General features: G+C 37.7%; 1 protein-coding gene across 3 annotated transcripts in view; it reads left to right on the top strand.

Moving 5' to 3' along the window:
• Nucleotides 1-21858, top strand: part of TOX3 (TOX high mobility group box family member 3) — a 145083-nt gene that overhangs the window by 114661 nt on the left and 8564 nt on the right. For all 3 annotated transcript variants that reach the window (XM_018572073.1, XM_018572071.1, XM_018572072.1), the window contains 2 exons: nucleotides 11294-11563; nucleotides 14976-15203. In XM_018572073.1, coding sequence (XP_018427575.1) covers nucleotides 11294-11563; nucleotides 14976-15203 — 498 coding nt within the window. The remainder of the gene's footprint in view (nucleotides 1-11293; nucleotides 11564-14975; nucleotides 15204-21858) is intronic.

Consider the following 21858-nt stretch of genomic DNA (forward strand, 5'->3'; position numbering starts at 1 on the left):
TATATGTGTATTTATTTTTGATTGCATACATAATCATACACGTTTTAATTACCAAATTTTTACTCTTCACATTTTACCTTTTCTTACTGCAATTAGCAAGGAAAAGGAGAACGTATTTTAATGGAAGGGCACAGAAAGAAATGAATGAGTGTGAATAGGGCTAGTTCACACCACTCCATTCCATTGCGTTACATTGCACTAAAAAAAGAGTAGAACATGCAGTACTGTTTTTCAGCACAGCATAATGAAGTGGATCCGGTGTGAACAAGCCCCATTCATACCCATTACTTATTTGTGCCCTTTCATTGGCATCCATTGAAAAATTAATCGCAAGGAAATTGAAAGATTCAATTGCAAGTCAATGGACCTTACATTGACTTGTGATTTCCTTCCAATTTTTGTGTGAATGGGCTCTTAATGTATTCCTGTTTGTAAATACATGTACTAACTATACTGTGTATAGTTAGTACATGTAACTGTGTGTGTGTGTGTGTGTGTCTGTATATATGTATATGTGTGTGTATATGTATGTTATATATATATAATCACACACACACACACACACACTTAGCGACAATGAGAGCCCCTCAGGACTTAAAACAAAGTAGGATCAAAAATCGTTATTGTCTTCCAATAAAGAAATAGAGATGTAGGATGTTACTTTCAGTGCTGACTTTAAAATTTTGCACTGTACGTTTGAATATAACTTATCTCTCTAGATTTTTTTGGATGCATATCCATAGCTGAGGTTACGTAGACTTGAAAGACAAACTAGTTAATATTTGGATCTCTGTATACTACCCATGAAATACACAGCAGATCTGTTTCCATTTTACAATCATGGACCTTTTTATGGTAATGGTACAGTAATAACATTTAAATTCAGTAAACTTCTACAACTACTGTAAAACACCGGAGTTTGTTAAATATTCTTAGATGTTGCAGATAATTGTGTAAAAGGTGTTCACATTTCACTGGATTCATGTTAGATAATTACACAACACCTATTATATTTACATTTTCCAGATACACCATTCCTCAGTTATTCAATGTTGTTCATAAAGAACAGCTGTTGCAATTTGCATTAACTGCAAGTATAGCAGTAAACAGCATGCACAGAGGTTAAAGTATAGTGTGGAGCTATTACAATTATCCATTCAGATTGAGTAAAATGAAAGGCTGTCATTACTACATCCTAATCATGGCTGGATTTTAATGTCTCATTAAAAGTAATTAGTCCATCTATCTGACTTTTTGCTTTTTTTTCGCTTTACCAAGAGTACCTTCATAGAAGAGGACGAATTAAATAATTTGATCAGTTTCATAAATCTTCACTTTTTGGGTAACTCTCTACCCATAAAAATACATACGTTTGTAGGGTTATTGAACTTGAGATGTATTAGCTGATGTAATAGTTAGTAATAGTAATAGTTAGTTTTTTCATCTCCTTTTTTCTCTTATCCATGAATACCAATTTCCTGAATGTTCTTATTTGTACTGTCCTGATTTTTACAATGTATAGTCTTATGCTATAGTGATGTGCAAAATGCAGTAATCCACACCAGCCATTTGAGTTTCAGCATTTATTAATTTACAGTATTTAGAACAATGAAAAATGGTTGCTGCTTGGTTGACCTAGGTCTCTACTCTTTCAGATTAATTTTTTGTCTCGTTCAGATTTGTTGTTTTGTCTCTTTCAACAAGCTTGTTGTCACACAAAATGAACTTGTATTAAGATGTATTGTCCTTGACAGTCAACTAAATTTTCTACCAAGTGGTTATAACTAGGCATGCTCAGATACCAAGTACCATGCTCGGTACAAGTACATGTACAGATACTTTTCCAGCTCCAAGACTAGACTAGAGAAAAATTTAAAAGTTAGGAGGCAGCTGTCATTTGTAAGGAGCATACGGAGCTCCTGGGATTTGTGTATCTTTGTTTTAATGTTTGATTTTTTTAAAATATATATTAGGGATGCACCAATACCATTTTTTACAAGTACTGATACTTGTACAAGTACCCACAGATACAAGTATTGATACATTTTTGTTTGTCATGTGACAGTTTTTTCTAAAACAATACAGACTAATGCTTTCAGGACAGTGGTGGAGTGACAGAGCTAGGTACCAGCTGCAACCCTAGTATCTGAACTGGTATCTAAGCATTCCTACGTATAACCCTTTTGGTCTTTGGTGTAATGTACTTGCTGTACCCCCGTATCTCTGCCCCTCATCAAAGTCCTTATGAAGGAATGAACATCTCCAAATGGATTTTCTATTTCCATTATGTGGAATCTAGAAGGGGGCAAGATACGGTTGCTTAGCTTCACATTTACTAACGCTGGGTGGGCGGAGCCGAGGGCAGCTTGTTATCAAATCGGAAGAAGCTTTGCATGACAAGCACCTGCTTGAACTGAAATAGGAAGTGGATTTTACCTTTCATTTCATCAATTAGAAGTTGGACATATATACAAATTAGAATCTCGATTCTACTACTGCATTATTTATGTTGGAATCTTGGCATTTTGACAATAATAGTAGCAATACAGGATGTGACGATCACATAATAAAATTGTATTGACATTTAATTCACCTATTCTCATTCACATTCCTCTGTTCATGTAAAATAAAGCATTTAATAAAATATATATATAATTGCAGCACTTACTGCAATTACTTTTGCATGATATTCTAATTATTCGAGTTTCACCTGTGTATATATATACATATAATGATTACATGTCATTTGATCATTTCTTTTTTCTTGACCCATGTAATGTGCATTGGTACTAGACTTTGTAAAGTAAGACAGTGCATAGAATGTTAAATAAACAGGCTAAGTTTTGCAGGCATCTATTTTTGTGCAGATATTTATACAGTATATTTTAAGCATTTACATATATATTTATCTTTTCTCTTTATGACCTTATATTTAGCTAACATGAGTGCATTTTCAATTAATACAGTGTAGAGCCAATGTTGCCAAATGTGTTGCAGATAAAACCGTTATTTCATGGGTCATTAATGTGTTTAATGCGTGGAACATTCTATTAAAACAAGCACTTATTATTTTTATGAAGATGTTTATTACTATGGTTAACAGCTAGAGAACAACTACATTTTGAAGGCTGTAATCATTCATCTAATGTAAGGCTGTGCCTTTTGTTCATGGCTTTTCTTCTACAGAATATCTGGATTAACATCAAGCAGCAGCCAGAAGTTTTTTTTTTTTTTTCAAATTCAGTCAGAGATTGAAAGATGTTAGAGAAATTACATGCAGCACAACTGCATACCTTCAAAAATGTATGGCAAAGCTACAAAATAGCTGGAATAGGATTTAAAAAAAAAGAAATTTGTTCAATAGAATTTATGCACATAAAATTATTCTCAGTACATATATAACATTTAGGCCTCAGTAATTCTCCTGAATGTTAATGTTCTGTACTTGTTATTTTATCTTAATACTGTACATCACATCGGCATAGTTAATACAAGTTGTGCAGCATATAATATGCATTCTGGTAATCGCATCAAATCGTATTTACTAAAGTGAAGATTCTGTAGCATCTTACAACTTAAAGCAGTTTGTTCTCAAATTAAACCCCGCTTGAGACAGTCAGTAATAACTCAGATAAGTTCTCCTTATCATATCCTCTTTGTTTTTCTGAGATCACACCTGTAAAGTAAAAAATGAGTAGAATGGCTTTTCTGCTTATATTACCTAGCTTTCAAGGCCATGGCCACGGCTGTTGCTTACATAGGAAACACAAGAGTGGCCTACCTCTGACTCCAAGGTCTGTTTTTAGATATGTATTCTGTATTACATAAGAGCCTAATCCTTATTTTAACAGTGTGCTCAAATAAAGTAGTGAGTTATCATCCTATTAAACATTAATATCCATACATGCAAAGTTAATAAACTGCTCTTTACAAGCACTTAAATGGTAAGCTGTTTCTGCTTGTACTCCAGTACCAATATACCTAAATGTTCATTACAAAGATGATGATTAAAGTGGAACTGTAGATATTATGTCATTAGTACTGTATGAGTGAAATATCTCCACTATTCAACTGAAATATTGCAGCACTTTGTAATTCGCTTAAAGTGTATATTAGGGCAATATATAATATGCAATGCATACACTTCCTCTTCCCTGTCTCTACAACTATGATGCTAATTATTCTGTTGTCCAAGATGGGAGCTAGGAGGGCTAATTAGACTCCTTGAGATAACAAAGTGTACACAAGACATGGGTTTAGTTAACAGAGCAAAAAGGTAGCAAATAGGAGATGTTCATGGCTGAGGTCTATGTACAATTTAAGTAGCCAGGTTTATTGGAGTTCAGGTATAACATTTAAAAAAACATTTGTTACTATGATTCAGGTTTAAACCACTACAGATGCATATTGCCACTTTCCAGCTCTTTTCTACTTGTAGAACTGTATAAGGCCTCGTTCACACCAGATGCAGTGTGTTCCGGCCTGATTCTGGCCAGCACACACTGCATCACATTGCAGCCGCCTCACTTTTTTGTGGGGCAGGAGGGGGCGTGGCGGACCATTGAAGTGAATGGCAATCGATCGGCCCCACGAGATAGTGCTTGCAGCATTTTGATTGCACCGCACTGGACAGCAGGCATAATGTGCCTTGCGATCCTGTGCGGCCATTCACTGCCACGCCCCCTCTTGCCCCACAAAAAAGTGAGCCGGCCGCAATGTGATGCAGTGCGTTCTGGCCAGAATCAGGCTGGAATGCACTGCATCTGGTGTAAACAAGCCCTCAGTGAAAATTGAACATCACATGCTTGTTCCAGATGAAGGACATAAAGTACTGAAGCAAGAGGGTAAATATCCAGGAAACTATAATTTTTAGAATAAGAAGCAGCAATGGCAGTCATCGCTTCTGGAATCTCTTAGGAAAGGTTTCCTTTAGTTTAGATGTATATAAAGTGAACTCTGCAATGTTACTATTGGGATAATTTGTGGAATAAGGGCCAGTTCACACTGAATCCATCAGCATACGTTTTTCAAAGGATGGCAACAGATGGCAATGGAAGTTAACCTGAAAAATGTATGTGTGTGCACGGGACCAGTTTACAATGCTCTACCCAGTTGACGTGCAGTGCAATGAAAAAAAGAGCAAGCTCTACTTTTTTCAGTGCAATGTAAGGTAATGCAACAAAAACAGATGTAATCACTGCATAACAGAAGGGAATTTAAAAAAAATACATCAATGTTTTTCCACTCAGGACGTGTTAATTAAAGTAAGGATTGGCAAAACATTTTTAAAAAAGTACCGCAACGGTGGTTGAATTTGCAAGTCGATGGAACTCTGCTGACTTATGTTTTAGGTTAAATTTTGGTGTGCATAGGCTCCTAATGGGGTCAATTTACTAAAGGCAAATAGGCTGTTCACTTTGGTAAATACCCAATTGTGCAAGGAAAATAAAGTGTAATTTTAATTGCACTTGATTTGAAGATGGTGGAATTTAGCAGTGCTTCACCTTAGCTAATGATTTCATAATTCAGAAAATATAAGCGGACAGGTTATGGTGAGGTGGGCCAAAAGGAAACAAAACTGAACCAAGTAGAGTAGAATCTTCATAAAGTTAAAGTCCAGGCACACCACTAAATACACAGATAGAATATTCAATAGCTTTTTTAGCTGCCAAAAGGATTTGTTGTTGTATTTATCCACTCCTAAGATTTGCACAGCTCTACCACACAGCACAGCCCGGTCTGGCAGGGGAGGGGACCTGATCTTTCTTCAGTTTTACGTTCACTTACCGGTCTGTTGTGTGGTGGAACCCCAACACTTTCCCAAAGCACCTGTAGGTATGCTGCATTGCTAATAATGGTGGATGATGGCATTTTGGTGCATTAGATAGCTATTAAAATTAATGAGCTGTCTTGATGCAACACAAATTACGTTGGAGCATTCAATGCAAAGCACCAGGAAGTGATGGTGTGAATGGGCACTCAGATAGAAGGTATCTTCTTGTCTCATCCTATTACCAATCCCAAAACTAGAGGTTTATTCCTCATTTAGGATAGTGGGCAGAAAAAGGAAATGAAAGAACCATGTAAACACATAAATCTATAAATGGCATTAAGTTATGCTCATCTGTTATGATCATTTATATATATTCTGTTTATGATACAATACAATTAAGTCCTATACACTGTCATTTTAAGACCGGTATGTAAACTGTACATTAAGCTCATCTGTAAAAAGCAAATAGAAGATAGGAAAGACTTGTATAAGCTGTTCTTTCTGCAGTCATTACAGAGCATTTTGGGAAAATTGGCATTTTATTACCTCCTGTTAAGTTCCTATGCAAGTGTCATTTTATTTTACATCAAATCAATTTATAGCTTTGACTTTTAAATTTAGTTGAGCCAAATAAATTAGCACATGCCACATCTGATTTCTCAAGTCTTGCTCTACTTCTCCTCATAGTCTGCCATGTAAATCAAAGTGTTCTGCAACAACATTTGTATGCTCAGTAGATGCAATCTTATTTCTTTTTGGTAAAATATATTCTTCTGCTGAATCTGTCATTCATTAAAAATCCAAGTTTTTAATATTTTTTGTATGCAAAGCGAAACAAAATCTTAACTGTTTTATCAGTCTGGATAGAATTACTGAATGTTCAATAGCCTGAAGATGAGCAATTAGAATTTACAAGTAATTAATGTCTTAATCACCTTGAAATTTGGTTAGAATTTAATACTTAAAATTAAAAATGGAATATCATTCCTTTAATCAACTAGTATGTGTTGTGCTATTTTTATTTCACTATTGCTTCATGAATAATTTAAGCTTTTCAGGAGCAGGATAAATGATAGGCCATACATAACATACTTGGTCAGAAAAAATACCATCTAGAAGTGACCTGTACCAAAATGATTTTAAGCACCATACTGGTAAAGAGTGTGACCCCCGGACTGGTGTGTGTGTGTGTATAATATATATAATACAAAAAGGGGAATTTATAAAAAAAAACTGGAGCAGCTGTGCATGACAACCAATCAGCTTCTCTCTTTCATTTTCAAATCTTAACTAAACAAACTGAAGACAGAACCGCAAAATATGAACAAAGGGCATTGATTCTAGCGGTAGCATACACCTTTATTATAGTTAAATATTTGTTGCCCTGCACATTGTAAAAAACTATTTTATTCTGGAGTTCTGCTTTAAATAATCCTAGCATAGCAAAATTTCCCTGTTGCTGTTCCTCTATCCCTCCTGAACAGCTGTTGGCGTTAACTAGGCTTTCCAGCGGGTTCCTCCACTATTTTATCCTATAGTTCTGCATTTTACCCTGTAAAATCCAGTCATTGTTCTGTGGTTACCAGTGCATGTTTTCATCACTCACAGGCCAGTGCAGAGGTCTCCCTCATATTATTATTCTCTTCTGGTCTTAGAATTGAATGTTAGGGAATGTTACATGCCTGGTGAAAGACAACTTGTATATTAGAAAGTGACATTTTGCACATATTAAAAACATAACAGAAACATAACCTAATATCCATGGCTTTTTCACAAATTCTGATACCTTTGCACAGTTAATTTTTTAAAACTAGAATCCTAAACATATAAACACATGGTCAACATGGGGTAGTGTTGTGGGCTTGAAAGTGTCATCATCACAGAATTTCTTGTAGGAAGTGTGTACTCCTATCATAAAAAGGAATTTAAAAAAGCCATAGTGCATGCTGCCTTATTTGCTCAATGAAAAGGTTTGCTGCTCTTTCTGATTTCTGATCACAGATTTTTTTTTATATTTTTTTTTTACATTAAAGTCACTGTCTATTAAAAAGTTTCCATGAGTATTTCTTAATACCACGAACAGGCCGCACTATCCAGAAAATTCCAATACTTCAGACTTTATTGATATTCACAGCAAATCCAGTATAACAGTGAATAAAAGTGTATAAAGCAACAAATGCCAGCACTGAACACCCCCAACCAACTACAACCTCTCATGTTTCACCCGTAGGCTTATTCATATTTCCTCTATGAATAAGCCTACGGGTGAAACATGTGAGAAGTCGTTGGTTGGGGGTGTGCAGTGCTGGCATTTGTTGCTTTATACACTTTTTTCACTGTTATACTGGATTTGCTTTGAATTTCAATAAAGTCTGAAGTATTGGAATTCTCTGGATAGTGCGGTCTGTTTCGTATACTACTACATTCCAAGGTGGAGATGCACCTATTGGAACAGCACCTGGGGAGTCCTGATGGTGGCTAAGGAATTGGAGCGGTGAGATTTCCTTTGGCTCTACATGTGTTATTTAGATGTTCAACATGTATGGCAGACTAGGACTACATTGAACGTCTGTGTACAATTTGCTAATTCACAACCACAATACAAGTGTAGCGAAATTATCCCTGCCCTATGTTTATGTTCTTTCATAAATTAGACCCAATATCTACCCTTTTGGGAACTTCAATTAAAGAATTAAATACGACTATGTTAGCACAAGATAAATGTATAATCAAGGTGTTTAGCAGTAGGATGTATAAACCTTGTTTCTGAACATTCCCAAACATTTACAAATTTCAGGAACTGATAATCATAATGTTAAACAATATACTGGAAAATATGTGACCCTCAGTTCTAACTTCTTTAAGCAAAACGATTCATGTTTTTTTTCTTGTGTGCCTATTTTAGGGACTATATATATAATAGTCCCTAAAATAGACTAAAATAGTCCCTAGAATATATAACCACTATTTCTCTATTATTCACTTTTTATACAACATAAAGGATAGTGGACAATGCACCGTTTTTTGTTTTTACCTTCCCTATCCTTTCCCTTTTTGAAATTACACTTTAAACTAATGATAAATATAAATGTTCTACTTTTGTAGTAGCATCCTTTCAGTGTATATAGAAACTTCCTCAATGGGAACTCATTAGCGATAAAATACTTGAATTGAAAAAGCCTAATAAAAACAAAGTTGACAAAGTGTCTTTTCTGATGATATACACCATGCCAATGGTTCCATTCACCTAATGAGTGAGAATGAAACAAGCATTCTTGAATTGGGGTCAGAGCTGGGCCCCAGGAACCATGGGCCTGCTCATGATTGTTACTTCTGCTTCCCCTGTTGCTATGCTACCTGCCATCTCCTGCCTTGTTTAATCTGTTCTGTTGACCTGCTTTTTATTTATCAATGCAGTTTTGTAGACCAGTTAGTTCACTAACTGAACACATGCTTATCTCTGTTGTTGAGTTTACATAGAAATTGCTTTCCCAGCTGCTAAAAAGATAGCACATATTTCACCTATCTGTGGTATCTCTTATAGAACCTGTTTGTATTATGCCTATATAGTTACTTTTTAACTGTACAATGTGCTGGTGTAAGTGACAATGCATACTGATTTTAATGTATTTGGAGTTCTGTTTTTATATCACAACTCTTTTTGTGTAGTGTTAAAATTAGATTTAAAAGATTTTGTTGTAAGTTATATGGTTATGCTACAATCCAAATAGAAGGACATTTTAATGTAGGCATTCTATCTAAAACCACCTTTTTTTAGCATTGTTAACATATTTGAAAAATATGCTGACCTTTTTATTTACTTAATGTACTAGATTGCTGGTTAGGAAATTATTTTTCACACTTGTCTTTGAATATATTCTACAGTAAACAAATAATTATTTTAACTTTGCTGCTTTAAAGTTAAAATAGTTATTGAGTATTCCCCTCATAAGATTTTGTTTAACTTCATTCTTATCTTCTAAATGTAATTGTTGTATAAAAAAATATTTCTATATAAAGGGATTCAGATATATTTTACAAATATCACCACCAATTTGTTGAAAAGTAATTACTTGGGATACTTTAGTAATATTTATTTGTGCTTTCTAAACTGTAAGATTAGTACCACTAGCAAGAACTGTTTTTAATACAAGTGGTGCAGCTGTCTCCTAGTAAAACATGCCCATATTCAGGTATGGCTGCCTTGTGGCAGGTATTATTAGCTAAGAATGCTCATACAATAAATTGCGTAAATATTCACTTCAATTGTCCAGTCATGTGCAGACGGAATAAGTAAACATGGCTTTTCACATGATTAGATAATTGAAGTGAATCTTCACACAATTTATTGTGGGAACATTTTCTACCCCTTTGGTAAATCATCTTAAAGTATCTGCTACTTTGCTGATGATAGGTCCATATTGGATCCATTCCAACATTTCAAAAGCTGTGCGTTGAAAAGGGGTAGAGGGATGGTAGTACATTTTTCATGGTACAGTCCATGGTAAGGCAGGAATGAATGGAAGAGTGGAGGTTCTTGGAAAAGACTATCCAATACTGTAGAATTGTAGTAACATGGTAACTTTCAATAGTAGAGGTAATACTTAAGTGCTGCAGATCTGCTACACCTGTAGTTTGGTAGAGTGGATTTTAGTTTGCTAATCTGATACTTACAATTTGTCAACTGTATGTTGAACTAGTAAAGGGGTTTTGGATCTTTTACTAAAATATTATTGGGGCCTATACTTAGTCCAATAACAAAGACATTTACATTCATAAGAAAGCAGGATTCCATGATACATTTGTTGATTTCTTAGAGGGGTATATTCCACACTCCACTTGATATTATTGTTCTATTAAGGTACAGTACTTATTAAATGCTGCCCTTATAACGTATTCTAACATTTTTTATGTTAATGACATCATATAGGGTAAGGTTCCCTGCTGTGAGATATTGCACTTGCTCTCTACATGAACTGTTAAGGGTCCACAAGGACTTCTTCATCGTTGTCTAAGCAGATCAATACATCCAGTGGACAGGAATTCCACAGTAAATATCTTGCTGCAAACCTGAGTCAAAACAATGTTTGGGCTAATTGACTTTATTTAAAAGGTGAAATAGGAATCCTTTTAACTGTGTTGGATTAAAAAATGTAAAGAGCAACTCCAGAAAAAATACAAATTGACCTTGCAGTCGTCACCCTTGCCCTGCAAGAGTTAACTGCTCATTTTGGTTTAGGGTCTGGGTCTAAAATAAAAAATAAATACTCGCCTGATCCTTGGTCCCATCTGACTGCCAGACCGCAGGATTGAGGTTCGGGTGAGTATATCTTCTTTATTCGGTCCCCTATAGAAAAATGAGTGGGGGTATCCCCATGGCAAGTGTTAATTTTTTCTGCTTGAAGTGCTTCTTTAAACAAGATATCTGTTTAGTGCATACTACATTTATGATTATGTAATGTGGATTTTTATTTTAGCAATTTACATTTATCATATAACACTTTATCTGTCCTTTCTTAGGATCAAAGGCAAGCTCAGATGTCACAATATCGGCAGGACCACTCATTAATTATGAGATCTCTGGTACATATGTCTGATGTGGCACGGGCAGGAATGATGTCTGCAAGTCAGCTGACTACCATAAACCAGTCCCAGCTCAGTGCCCAGTTAGGACTAAACATTGGTGCACCTACCATTTCTCATACTTCACCCTCTCCACCAGCCAGCAAGTCTGCAACACCATCTCCTTCCAGCTCCATCAATGAAGAGGATGCAGATGATACAAGCAGGGTGTGTATTTGAAATTTTAACACATTTTAATGAATAGTTTATTGTGAACTACATACTTTTTATTATTTTCAAGCCAAATGGTGTTAAAACATTTTGTTTTAGACAGGATATGGAAAAGGTAGTTCCTCGGCTAGTTTTTAAGTCAGTGTTCCTATTGGGGAGACTTCAGCTCCCTTCCAGTCATGATAGGAAATTATGGGAAATCTCTCCAAAGGGGCCACAGGCAAAAACAAATTTGTTAGCAGAGTGGGGAAGGGTTCAAATTTCTTATTTCTTTATGGTTCTTCTCCTGGTGTGACAGAGAAATAAACACCTAACATAAATTTTCATTATTTCCCACTCTATTGAAAACTAATAAATAAAAAATATTAGAGATTTTGGGGTTGCAAGGGGTGGAGAGGCACACCAGCTTTTTGGCTTCAAGATGGTATTTGCTTTCATAACGCAACTGGACTGCTGAGATCCATGGAACCAAATACAACAATAATCCGTGTGTAGGCAAACTATGGTCCCTGCTATAACCAAAAAACTAATTTTATGTGACACATCTTTTGAATGGAAAATTGTAATGCAGGCTACAATTACTAACCTCTGACTGAAAATACTTGTTGCATGGCTTCCGTAGAAACAAAGAAACAATTATGAACTATTGGGTGTCCAGGCCGAACCACTATCTAGATGTGGCCCAGCATGTGCTAGAGATCCTAGCCTACCCTTCTTTGAATATCATGTCAGAGAGGGCCTTAAATGCAGCAAAGTGAATTGTGAGAAGTTGTATTATAATAGCTTGGGTTGATAGTGTGCATTGTTTTGTGGTGCAGTGTTTTTCATTTCTTTGGTGGGTGGATTCAAATTATGTGCTGTGCTGGGACAATAAAGGCAGCTCTTGACAAGTAGCAACTGCGGTCTACTTAACACAAAGGTAAAAACTAGAAGTTAAATAGAAACAATAATTACAATGATATAGAAAAAAACAAATGAATTACAGATTATAAATAAAACTTAGTTGATTATTTTAGGGACAATAGCCAAAAATATTGTGCAGCCTCACTTCACATTATGTAAGCATGTTTAACAAGATCATAAGGGGGAAACCAGCCAGGTTTATATAAAACATTGAAATTAAAATGTAAAAATTGAAAAATATGGGATAGACTTTATGCCCACTTCGTAAGTAGCCTTAGTAGGCCGCAGTTTAAAAGGGAGATACCAGGCAGTTTTTATTGAAAAAATATAAATTGGAGTGTATTATTTCACTGAAAAATTATTGAAAAAATGTTTAGTAATTTCATAAAATGTTATGTGTAGGCAGTTTGTTAGGAAGACAACCAGCAGGTGTATAATCAAGAAATAAAAAAAACCGTAGTGTTTAGTTCCTAATAAAAGACTGTGCATGGAATCATTAGAATATGTTTGTCTTTTTAAGGGCCTGTCTTTTAATAAAATAACTTTTAATAGGTTCTGTTTTCAACGGGACCCACACAAGCCAGCTATTTATAAAATAAAAACCTTATCATTAGATTATATTCTATTTGAAAAAAAAAGCTACCAAAACATTGCAGTGAGTGCACACACAGTGTTCAAACTGTCACACTTTGACTAGGCCTCTTCATCAACACGACTCAAACTAGCCAGCTTTTATTTAAATAAATTGCTTTATAGTGTATGTATTTCATTGTAAAAAGCCCATAACATACTGTACTCAGTATGTGCACAGTCTTTAAACACTTTACCTAGGCTGCTTTGTTAAGAGGGCTCAAACCAGGAATCCTTTAATTAAAAGAAAAGAGCTAGTATTTATTTCAATATAACACCTCTCAAAATATTGTAGTGCCTACATGCACAGTGTTTAATCATATGTACTAGGCCCAGTTTTTATTAGGATACTCACTAGCCATTTAAAAATCAAGAAATCAATATTAGAGTGTAATTTGTTTGCAGGAAAAAAAATATATATATATTTTATATATTGCCTGCGTGCACAGTATTTAATCACATACACTATATTTTTAACAGAACCCCCACTAACCAGATTATAATCTAGAAATCAACAGAGTATAATTATTTCTTAGAAAAAAGCTCCCAAAATATTGTAGTACCTATGTGCACATTATTTAATCACTTGTACCTAGCCCCATTTTGAACAGAACCCCCACCAAAATAAAGTAATTAACAGAGTGTAATTGCTGAAAAATATCCCCCAAAATATTGTAGTATCTACGTGTTTAAACAGTTTGATTAGGCCAATTTGCCATCAGCCATTTTGTAATGAAGAAATCAACATTACAGTGTATTTATTTCACAGAAAAAGCCCCAAAATATGCTAGTAAGTGCATACAGATTCCTAAAAAAAACTCTCACTAAGAGCTAAACCTTGTTTCCCCATTTTTTTAAAAACCTAACTAAAAAGACACATGAAAATGTGAAGAAAAAGACCCTCCAGAAGAAAAAAGAAAATGGGGGGGGGGGCAGCAGCCAAAGCAATGAAGTTGTTTATACACAAAAATGGTGCAATTCCCTGGAAGTGTGCAAAATACAGTGAGGGTAACTTATCAAAACTGGAGCAGACAAAGTCTGGAGCAGCAGTGCATGGCAACCAATCCGCTTCTCTGTTTCATTTTCAAATCTTAACTGAACAAACTGAAGAGAGAAGCTGATTGTTTGCCATGGAATTCTGTCTGCTCCAGTTTTGATAAATCCCCCCCCAATGTGTCTATGACTCAATGTAAATATGGATGTTTTCATTATCAGCATCTAACTATTGTATATCGCAATGATAGTATGCCAGTGACTCAATGGAAATATAGACTGACATTTTCAGTAATTAGCACCAGCATCTAACTCTACCTGGAAACACTCCAAAACATCTCGTTGATCTGGTATGCCACTTACAACACAGTGTTCATGTGTTAGTGACTCCATGCAAATATAGGTAGACCTTTTCAGCAATTAGCACCTAGCTTTCCCTGCAGTGTGTGATCTTTCCATAACTACTCCATGCCTCCTCTTAAACACTAAACAAATACTGCTGGGAACCTGACTTGTATAGGGAGGAGGGCTGGCACATAAGAAACCCCCCATGATTGGCCTTTCTAAACCACCTAACTAAAGTTTAGAGGCCAGAAAGTGCATTACTGGTAAATAGTTGCTATGGGCATGTACAGTTTAATAGTACCGTGAACAATGGGTTCAGGTCAAACTCATGGTGTAACCGAACCCAAAGTTTTTTCTTGCTAATAGCTTTTAAAAGACAGACAACAATTCCACATTGTAAGGTATAATTTAGGAGACACAATGGGTTTGGAGAAAAAAAAGAAGCAAATAGAATTTAACATGCTATTTAAATTGGAAATATGAATTTAAGTCCAATGAATGATTGTTTTATTCATTTATTTATTTATTTAACCATTAGACTATTGGTGAAAAAAGAGCCGCTCCAGATTCTGGAAAGAAACCCAAGACCCCAAAGAAGAAGAAAAAGAAAGACCCCAATGAACCCCAGAAGCCAGTGTCTGCATATGCTCTCTTTTTTAGGGACACCCAAGCAGCAATCAAAGGTCAAAACCCCAATGCTACTTTTGGCGAAGTGTCGAAAATTGTGGCTTCTATGTGGGATGGCCTTGGAGAAGAGCAAAAACAGGTATAGTGGAATATCGATGTTAATAGTACCGGTAGCCCTCAATTTATACCAGGAAGGAATAGTTGAACACAGAAACCGATGTAAATTGAAACCTACAATATAATGTGAGAACGTTCAAGGCCTCTCTCAAAAATAGCATACATGAAATTATAGTTAAAGCTTTGAAATTAATGTTATGAATGCTAAACAGTATTATACACAGTATAAAATAATCACACAACACAGTATGCATCAGCAAACTAAGTTTAATGTTCAGAAAATGGAGAGAGAATGAGAGGAGACAGCCACTGAAGAACCGCCATATGTCTAAGTGTACCCCTGTGCCACCAGCATGTCTCTATGTGCCTGTGTACACTATCTCCATGTCTATCCCTGTGCCACCAGCACACCTCCAAGTGTGCCCCTGTGTCCCCAGTGCGGCTCTAAGCACCTCCATATCTCCAAGTGTACCTCTGTGTGCCTCAGAGTCTGTAAGTGTCTACAGTTATCTCACTTAGAAGAGCCCCTTCCCGAGCCATCAGAGAGGTCCTCTGCGTATATTTCCGTGGCTGAGGTATGCAGAGGAAGGATATGCTTGACAGCGCAAACTCAGCAGTGGTTTCAATGGTGGTCGCATGACCACCTGAAAAGGGTGTTATTTTGAAACGGTGCAAACTGGGGGGTTACCTGTATAAATAATTTTGAAAAGTAGCTTTCATGGCTAATAATAGTAAAACTCTTCCTTTAATTTGACAGCTGCTACAGTAAACCCTAAACCACCTTTTATATATATTTTTTTTTTTTTTTTATTCTGCTGGTCCAGGATTATATGATTATCTCTGATCTTATAATTTTATTGTAACCCTTGTACATTCCTATGCACATGGGCGACGTCAGAAGCCCCCACAAAACAACAAGGCCATTAGATTAGCAGATATTGCTGTAGAAAGTGAATTTACTGTATAGTAGAAACATAATGCATATCTGATCTGATATATTGTGTAGGCTAACTGTGGTTATTGTTAAGTTTTTCTGAGCCCCCTAGTAAAATAGATTTATAAGATCCTGCCACTAGGTCAGTTAACTTTCCACTTTCTTTAACATGATGACAGTTTGCTTTGCAATGTTGTCACCTTGTAGAGAGGGTGGACAGCGTAGATTTGCATGGATTTTAAGTGAAAAACAAATTAAAGCTAAAATTTTTAAGCAATTCTAGCACATTTTGTTTTCTTTTGGGAAAAAAGGTTTAACCATTTTGCTGCCAAGCCCTGCAGAGCGCTTTTAAACCTTAGCTGGCCACACTATTTTTGCAATTTATTCCTTTTTTTTTTTTTCAACTGCCGCTTTTAAAGTTTGTAAAAGACCCCCTAAACCATATATTTTCTGAAAGCACAGGCCCGGTAGAATAAAAAAAGATGGTGCTACTAATTTTGTAGGTGCTGTAATCATTTTGCAAATGTTTATCAAATTAATATTAAACCAATAAAATACACAAATAAATTGATAAAAGCACATAAAATCAGTATAATTACAATTGCAAAAAATACTTTTACAACTAAATCTAAAAGATAAAACTGTATTGAGTTAATAACAAATATTTGAAAATTTAGATTGCGTCTTTTTGCAAAACTGTAAAAAAAAAATGAAGGAACACAAAACTGTAAATAAGCAACGTATGTTAAAAATTGATTGCGCACTGGGTTTGTGTGTGTGATGTGATAAAATGATGCAGGCGTACATTCAATTGCAGCACTGATCACAATGCATGGCAATGCATCGTAACGTATTGTCATGTGCTACCACACAGATAAATTAATGTTATTTTAAAAAGAAATAAAATCAAGCACTGTGGTGCGTTTTATCAATGCACAGCAGCACATGTGCATGGCGTACACCACAATATGGTGCACACTGTTGGACATGTATAATATGTCTGTGTGAGGATGGGTTATTTATTTTTATTTATTTTTACTGTTGGGGGGGCTTCAGGGAACTATCAGTGGTCTAAACAGACCCCTGACATTTCCCCTTTGAAAAAGAAATTGAGTACACATCGTGCTCAACCTCTTTTTTTTCTGGAGCCTCTGTTCTGAATGAATGGAAAGCACTCACTAAATATTTACTATCTCCAGTTTTTGAATGAATGGGAGGTCTTTGTACTATCAACCAGTTATGAATCGGTAGAAGCTTTTGTACTGAGCTGCTTCTACCCATTCAGAAACTCGCTTCCTGTTCATTCATAAACGGGAACACACAGTACTATGTGTCTCCAGTTGTTTACAGCGTTCACCCCAGTGTTTGTTCTGCACACAGAGAATTGGTAAATATTGCAGATATTTACAGATCCTCTGCTCGGCCTCGCACAGATCACAGAGCCGCTCTGCCATCCTGATGACAGCTGCAGCTCCTCTTTTCCCGCTCGTCCATCCTGACAAGTGGGTCTCGTGAGCTTATAACAGAAGGGTGAAAGCCACTGACATAAGGCTTGCTGACACGGCCATAAGCTTTACGTCGCCGGCAGTGAAAGGGTTAAACAATATGAATGAAAGCTGATTGTTAGCACCCATATCAGCACAGGTTCCCCTTTCAACTACAATGCCCTACAATTTGAATGAGCTGCAAAACCTGATACCCACTTAAAAGTAAACACATTTTACTAACGCAATCTAAAAATAAATCCTTGCAGTGGGGCTACCCCACAGGCGTTAACTGCTCATTTTGGTCTAGGTACTAAAAAAAGAAAATCTACTCACCTGATCCTCAGTCCTGCAGAGGTGACCCCTCTGATCTGGCAGTTTAATGTCCCTCGGCGTGCTCTTGTCTAATGCAGCTGCATTAGACGTGATGACATCATGGGTCCTTAGACAACAGGAGAATCTGCTGTGTGCACTGGTCTAGCAGCCAATCTGGACTTAGGCCTCATTCACACGACAATCAGCCGGCACGTACAGCTGCGTGCAAGGCCATATCTGGCAGCTCCCGGGAAGGACAGGTGCTGCGTGTGATTTAGTATGCAACCCCCATCCTTCTCTATGGGAGTATGCGGCCGTACGCTCACAAGTGCAGGGCCGTATGGGTGCGTGTTTCCTTGCTCTGACGCAGACAGGATCCATCCTGTCAGCGTACGAGTACGCTCACCCGCACAGACGTGCAGGGCTGGTGAGCATAGGGGCGTGTGCAGCTGCGTAGTCCCATAGAGAAGGACGGGGTCTGCGTACTAATCACACGTAGCACCTCTCCTTTTCGGGAGCTACCCAATACGGCCCTGCACGGAGCTGTACGTGTTGGCCGATTTACAGTGTGAATGAGCCCGTAGGATCAGGCGAGAATAATTTTCTTATTTTAGCCCCTAGACCAAAACAAGCAGTTAACCCTTGCAGTGCGGGGGTAGCCCCCCCTGCAAGGGTTCATTTTTCAAAAGCATTAATTAGGGATGTCCCGATGCCACTTTTTCAGGCCCAAGTACAAGTACTTCCCCTCATGTACTTGCCGATACCAATTACCAATACTTTTTCTTAAAGGGACAGGAACTTTAAATGATCCATAATACAACTACATGTTCTCTACTATGGATCATGATTTAACATATTCATGTTAGCAGCGGAGAATTGTAACTCTATTGCTGGAGTGTAGCGGAGGTGTGTGCTGTATATATGTACTACATATACATTACAAACGTCCAGTACATTATAGCAATAGATTTACAGCCAGCCCCGTCCCAGCTTCCCTCACTCACAGTTTCACTCCGATCCCTGTTGCCTCACGCGGTCCCTCTCGTAGTCGGCGCTGGGCAGGATCGCTTCATCGCATCTCGGTGCTCAGCTTGTGGGAGGCGCTCACAATTCTGCCCTGCTAACATGAATGGGTTAAATCATGATCCGCAGTACATATGTCCTGTACACATGATCCGCAGTACATATGTCCTGTACACTGCAGCAATAGAGTTACAATTATCCCCTGCTAACATGCATCGGTTAAATCATGATCCATAGTACATAACATGTAGTTGTACTACAGATCATTTAACCCATTCATGTTAGCAGGGGATCTTTGTAAATCTATTACTGCAGTGTACGGGACATGTGTACAAATATAATGCACTGCAGCAATAGATATACAATTCTGCACTGCTAACATGAATGGGTTAAATGATCCATAGTACAACTACATATGCCCCGGGGCATTTTGACAAGTACTTGTCAAAATGCCTTGTATCGGGCCCGATTCCGATGCTAGCATCGGTATCGGGACATCCCTAGCATTAATGAACATATGCAATTTTCATAAGAAGAGAAAGGCTACTTTGCTGACACATCTGATGAAAGAGATACATACGAGTAAATATAATTTGCATTTGTAAATGTACTTAATCCAGGGCCGTCTTTAACGCAGGGCAAAAGGGGCAGTCGCCCAGGGCCCAATCATTGTTGTAGGCCCAAAGCAGCTGCCCCTTCAGCCCACATAAGATAAACACATGCAGGGCTGGCAGCCTCACCTGTGTAGGCAATGGAGCTTGCATCAGCCCTGCCCCCTGTCTGTGTACACAGCATCGGTGCTCTACAGACAGGAGGCTACATACAGCAGCATAGACGTGGCTCTGGGCTCCGCCCACTATCAACTCGGCCCCGCCTCCCGCTCTCCGTACTCTGCTCTCCTGTGTTGTCTGGGGCCCTGCTGGGAGCCCACACCGTGCCCTGAGATGTCACCCCCACTGTGTCCCCTCCTGCCTCCCCTCTCTGGACCTTCACACCAAGTAAGTGCCCAAATATGCCACAGTTTATGTATGCAACAGATACATATACTGTGTGCAACACATACATATGCAGAGCAGGTTCCTGACATTGCTTCTCTAGTTCAATCTATGCTGCTGAAGCAGGATTTAGAGTTTTTAAAGAAAATGTCATTATCAAGTTCTATGTATGGCTGCAGCAAAGCTTCCTGTACTCTCAATACTAGGGATGCACCTATAGATAATATTACAAACAGGATCTGTGCTATGGAACAACAAACCCCTAAGCTGCCATGCTAAAAAACTGTATATAACACCTAAAAAACGTGAATTATAAACATGCCCTGCGCAATAGAGATCAACTACATGTGCAATCTAATGATAATCTACATGTGAAGTAAATACAGAAATATATAAATACGCAGAATCACCCTATGGTGAATAAATACATATTAGGTATTTTTTCACTATATATTGTATTTATTCACCATAGGGTGATTCTGCATACTTATATATTTATTTCACATGTAGATTATTATTAGATTGCATGTGTAGTTGGTCTATAAAATGCATTGCACGTTTATAATTCACTAGGGATGCTACTGCACCGATACCGATACCTGCACAGCCCGTCTGAGACCCCGTACACAGCCCTCCTGAGATCTCGTATAGTCCTCCTGAGACTCCGCACAGCTTCCCACCAGGATATTGAATATCCTGTCTGTCTCTCATTGCTCTTTCTCCTGGCTGTCTCTCACTCTATTCCCTGGCTGTCGCTCCTGCCTCTCTCCTCTCGGCCTCTCCTCTTTCTCTCCTGTCTGTCTCTCCTCGCTCTCTCTCCTAACTGTCTCTATTTGCTCTCTCCCCTAGCTCTCTCTCCTGGCTTCCTCTCCTCTTCTTCTCTCTCTCCCGCCTGTCTCTTCTCGCTCTCTCTCCTGGCTGTCTTTCCTCAATCTTTCTCCTGGCTGTCTCTTCTCACTCTATTCTGGCTGTCTCTCCCTGCTCTCTCCCCTGGCTCTCCTCCCTGGTTGTCTCTTTTCTCTCTCTCCCCTGGCTGTCTCTCTTCACTCTCTCTCCTGGCTGTCTCGCCTCATTCTCTTCTCTCTCCCCTTGCTGTCTCTCCCTGCTCTCTCCCCTGGCTGTCTCTCCTCGTTCTCTCCCATGTCTGTCTCTCCTCCCTCTCTCCTCGTTCTCTTTTGTTTATTCTAAAAAATGTTGCAGTGTGGTGTTAGACTGTTCGGGATTCGCTTGAAGAAAAGGCAGCAACCCTTGCAGCACCATTCTGTTGACTATGAGTTCGGCATCACATAGTGTTGCCCCCACCTCTTCTGTATGCTGCTGTTAGGGGGGGGGGGGGGGGGCCCAAGAAATTGTTTGCCCAGGGCCCAATCAGTATAAAAGACGGCCCTGACTTAATCTAAAGCATTATTAAAATAGAATAACTGCATAGTACCTTTTTTACACTATATACAATTTTTATGACATTTCTAATTTGTAGTGGCAAAAAAAAAAAAGATATCAAGTAGCATTTAAGGTATTCACATTTAGCCATTCTCATCATTAGAATTGTGGTCTGATTATACCTTGTAATTGCAAGGCTATGATGTTTTTTAAATTATTATTTAGAGTCTGCTAATGTTACATGAAGGCTTTGTGTACAAGTTTTTAGGACATCTGCTCTCCACCAGACTTCCCCTGTTATGATTTAATGATGGTGATTAATCAAGCCTATTTGTAGCGGTGTGCAACAACTGGGTCTTTGTTGAATGGCACAAAAAAATACTTAGCAAGGGCCAGACTTCTACAGGCAGGAAGTCAGTGAAAACATAATCACACTCATTCACAGAACTGGTTGAATTATCAAAGGATAGCTCTAGTTTTGTACTTGTCTGGCTGATTTTTTTTTTATGAGCTTTTGTAATAGTATAACCCGTACATATTTCACAG

This window comes from Nanorana parkeri, unplaced genomic scaffold (genome assembly GCF_000935625.1).
Source record: "Nanorana parkeri isolate BGI_ZX_2015 unplaced genomic scaffold, ASM93562v1 scaffold1925, whole genome shotgun sequence".
Taxonomy (NCBI): Eukaryota; Metazoa; Chordata; class Amphibia; order Anura; family Dicroglossidae; genus Nanorana; species Nanorana parkeri.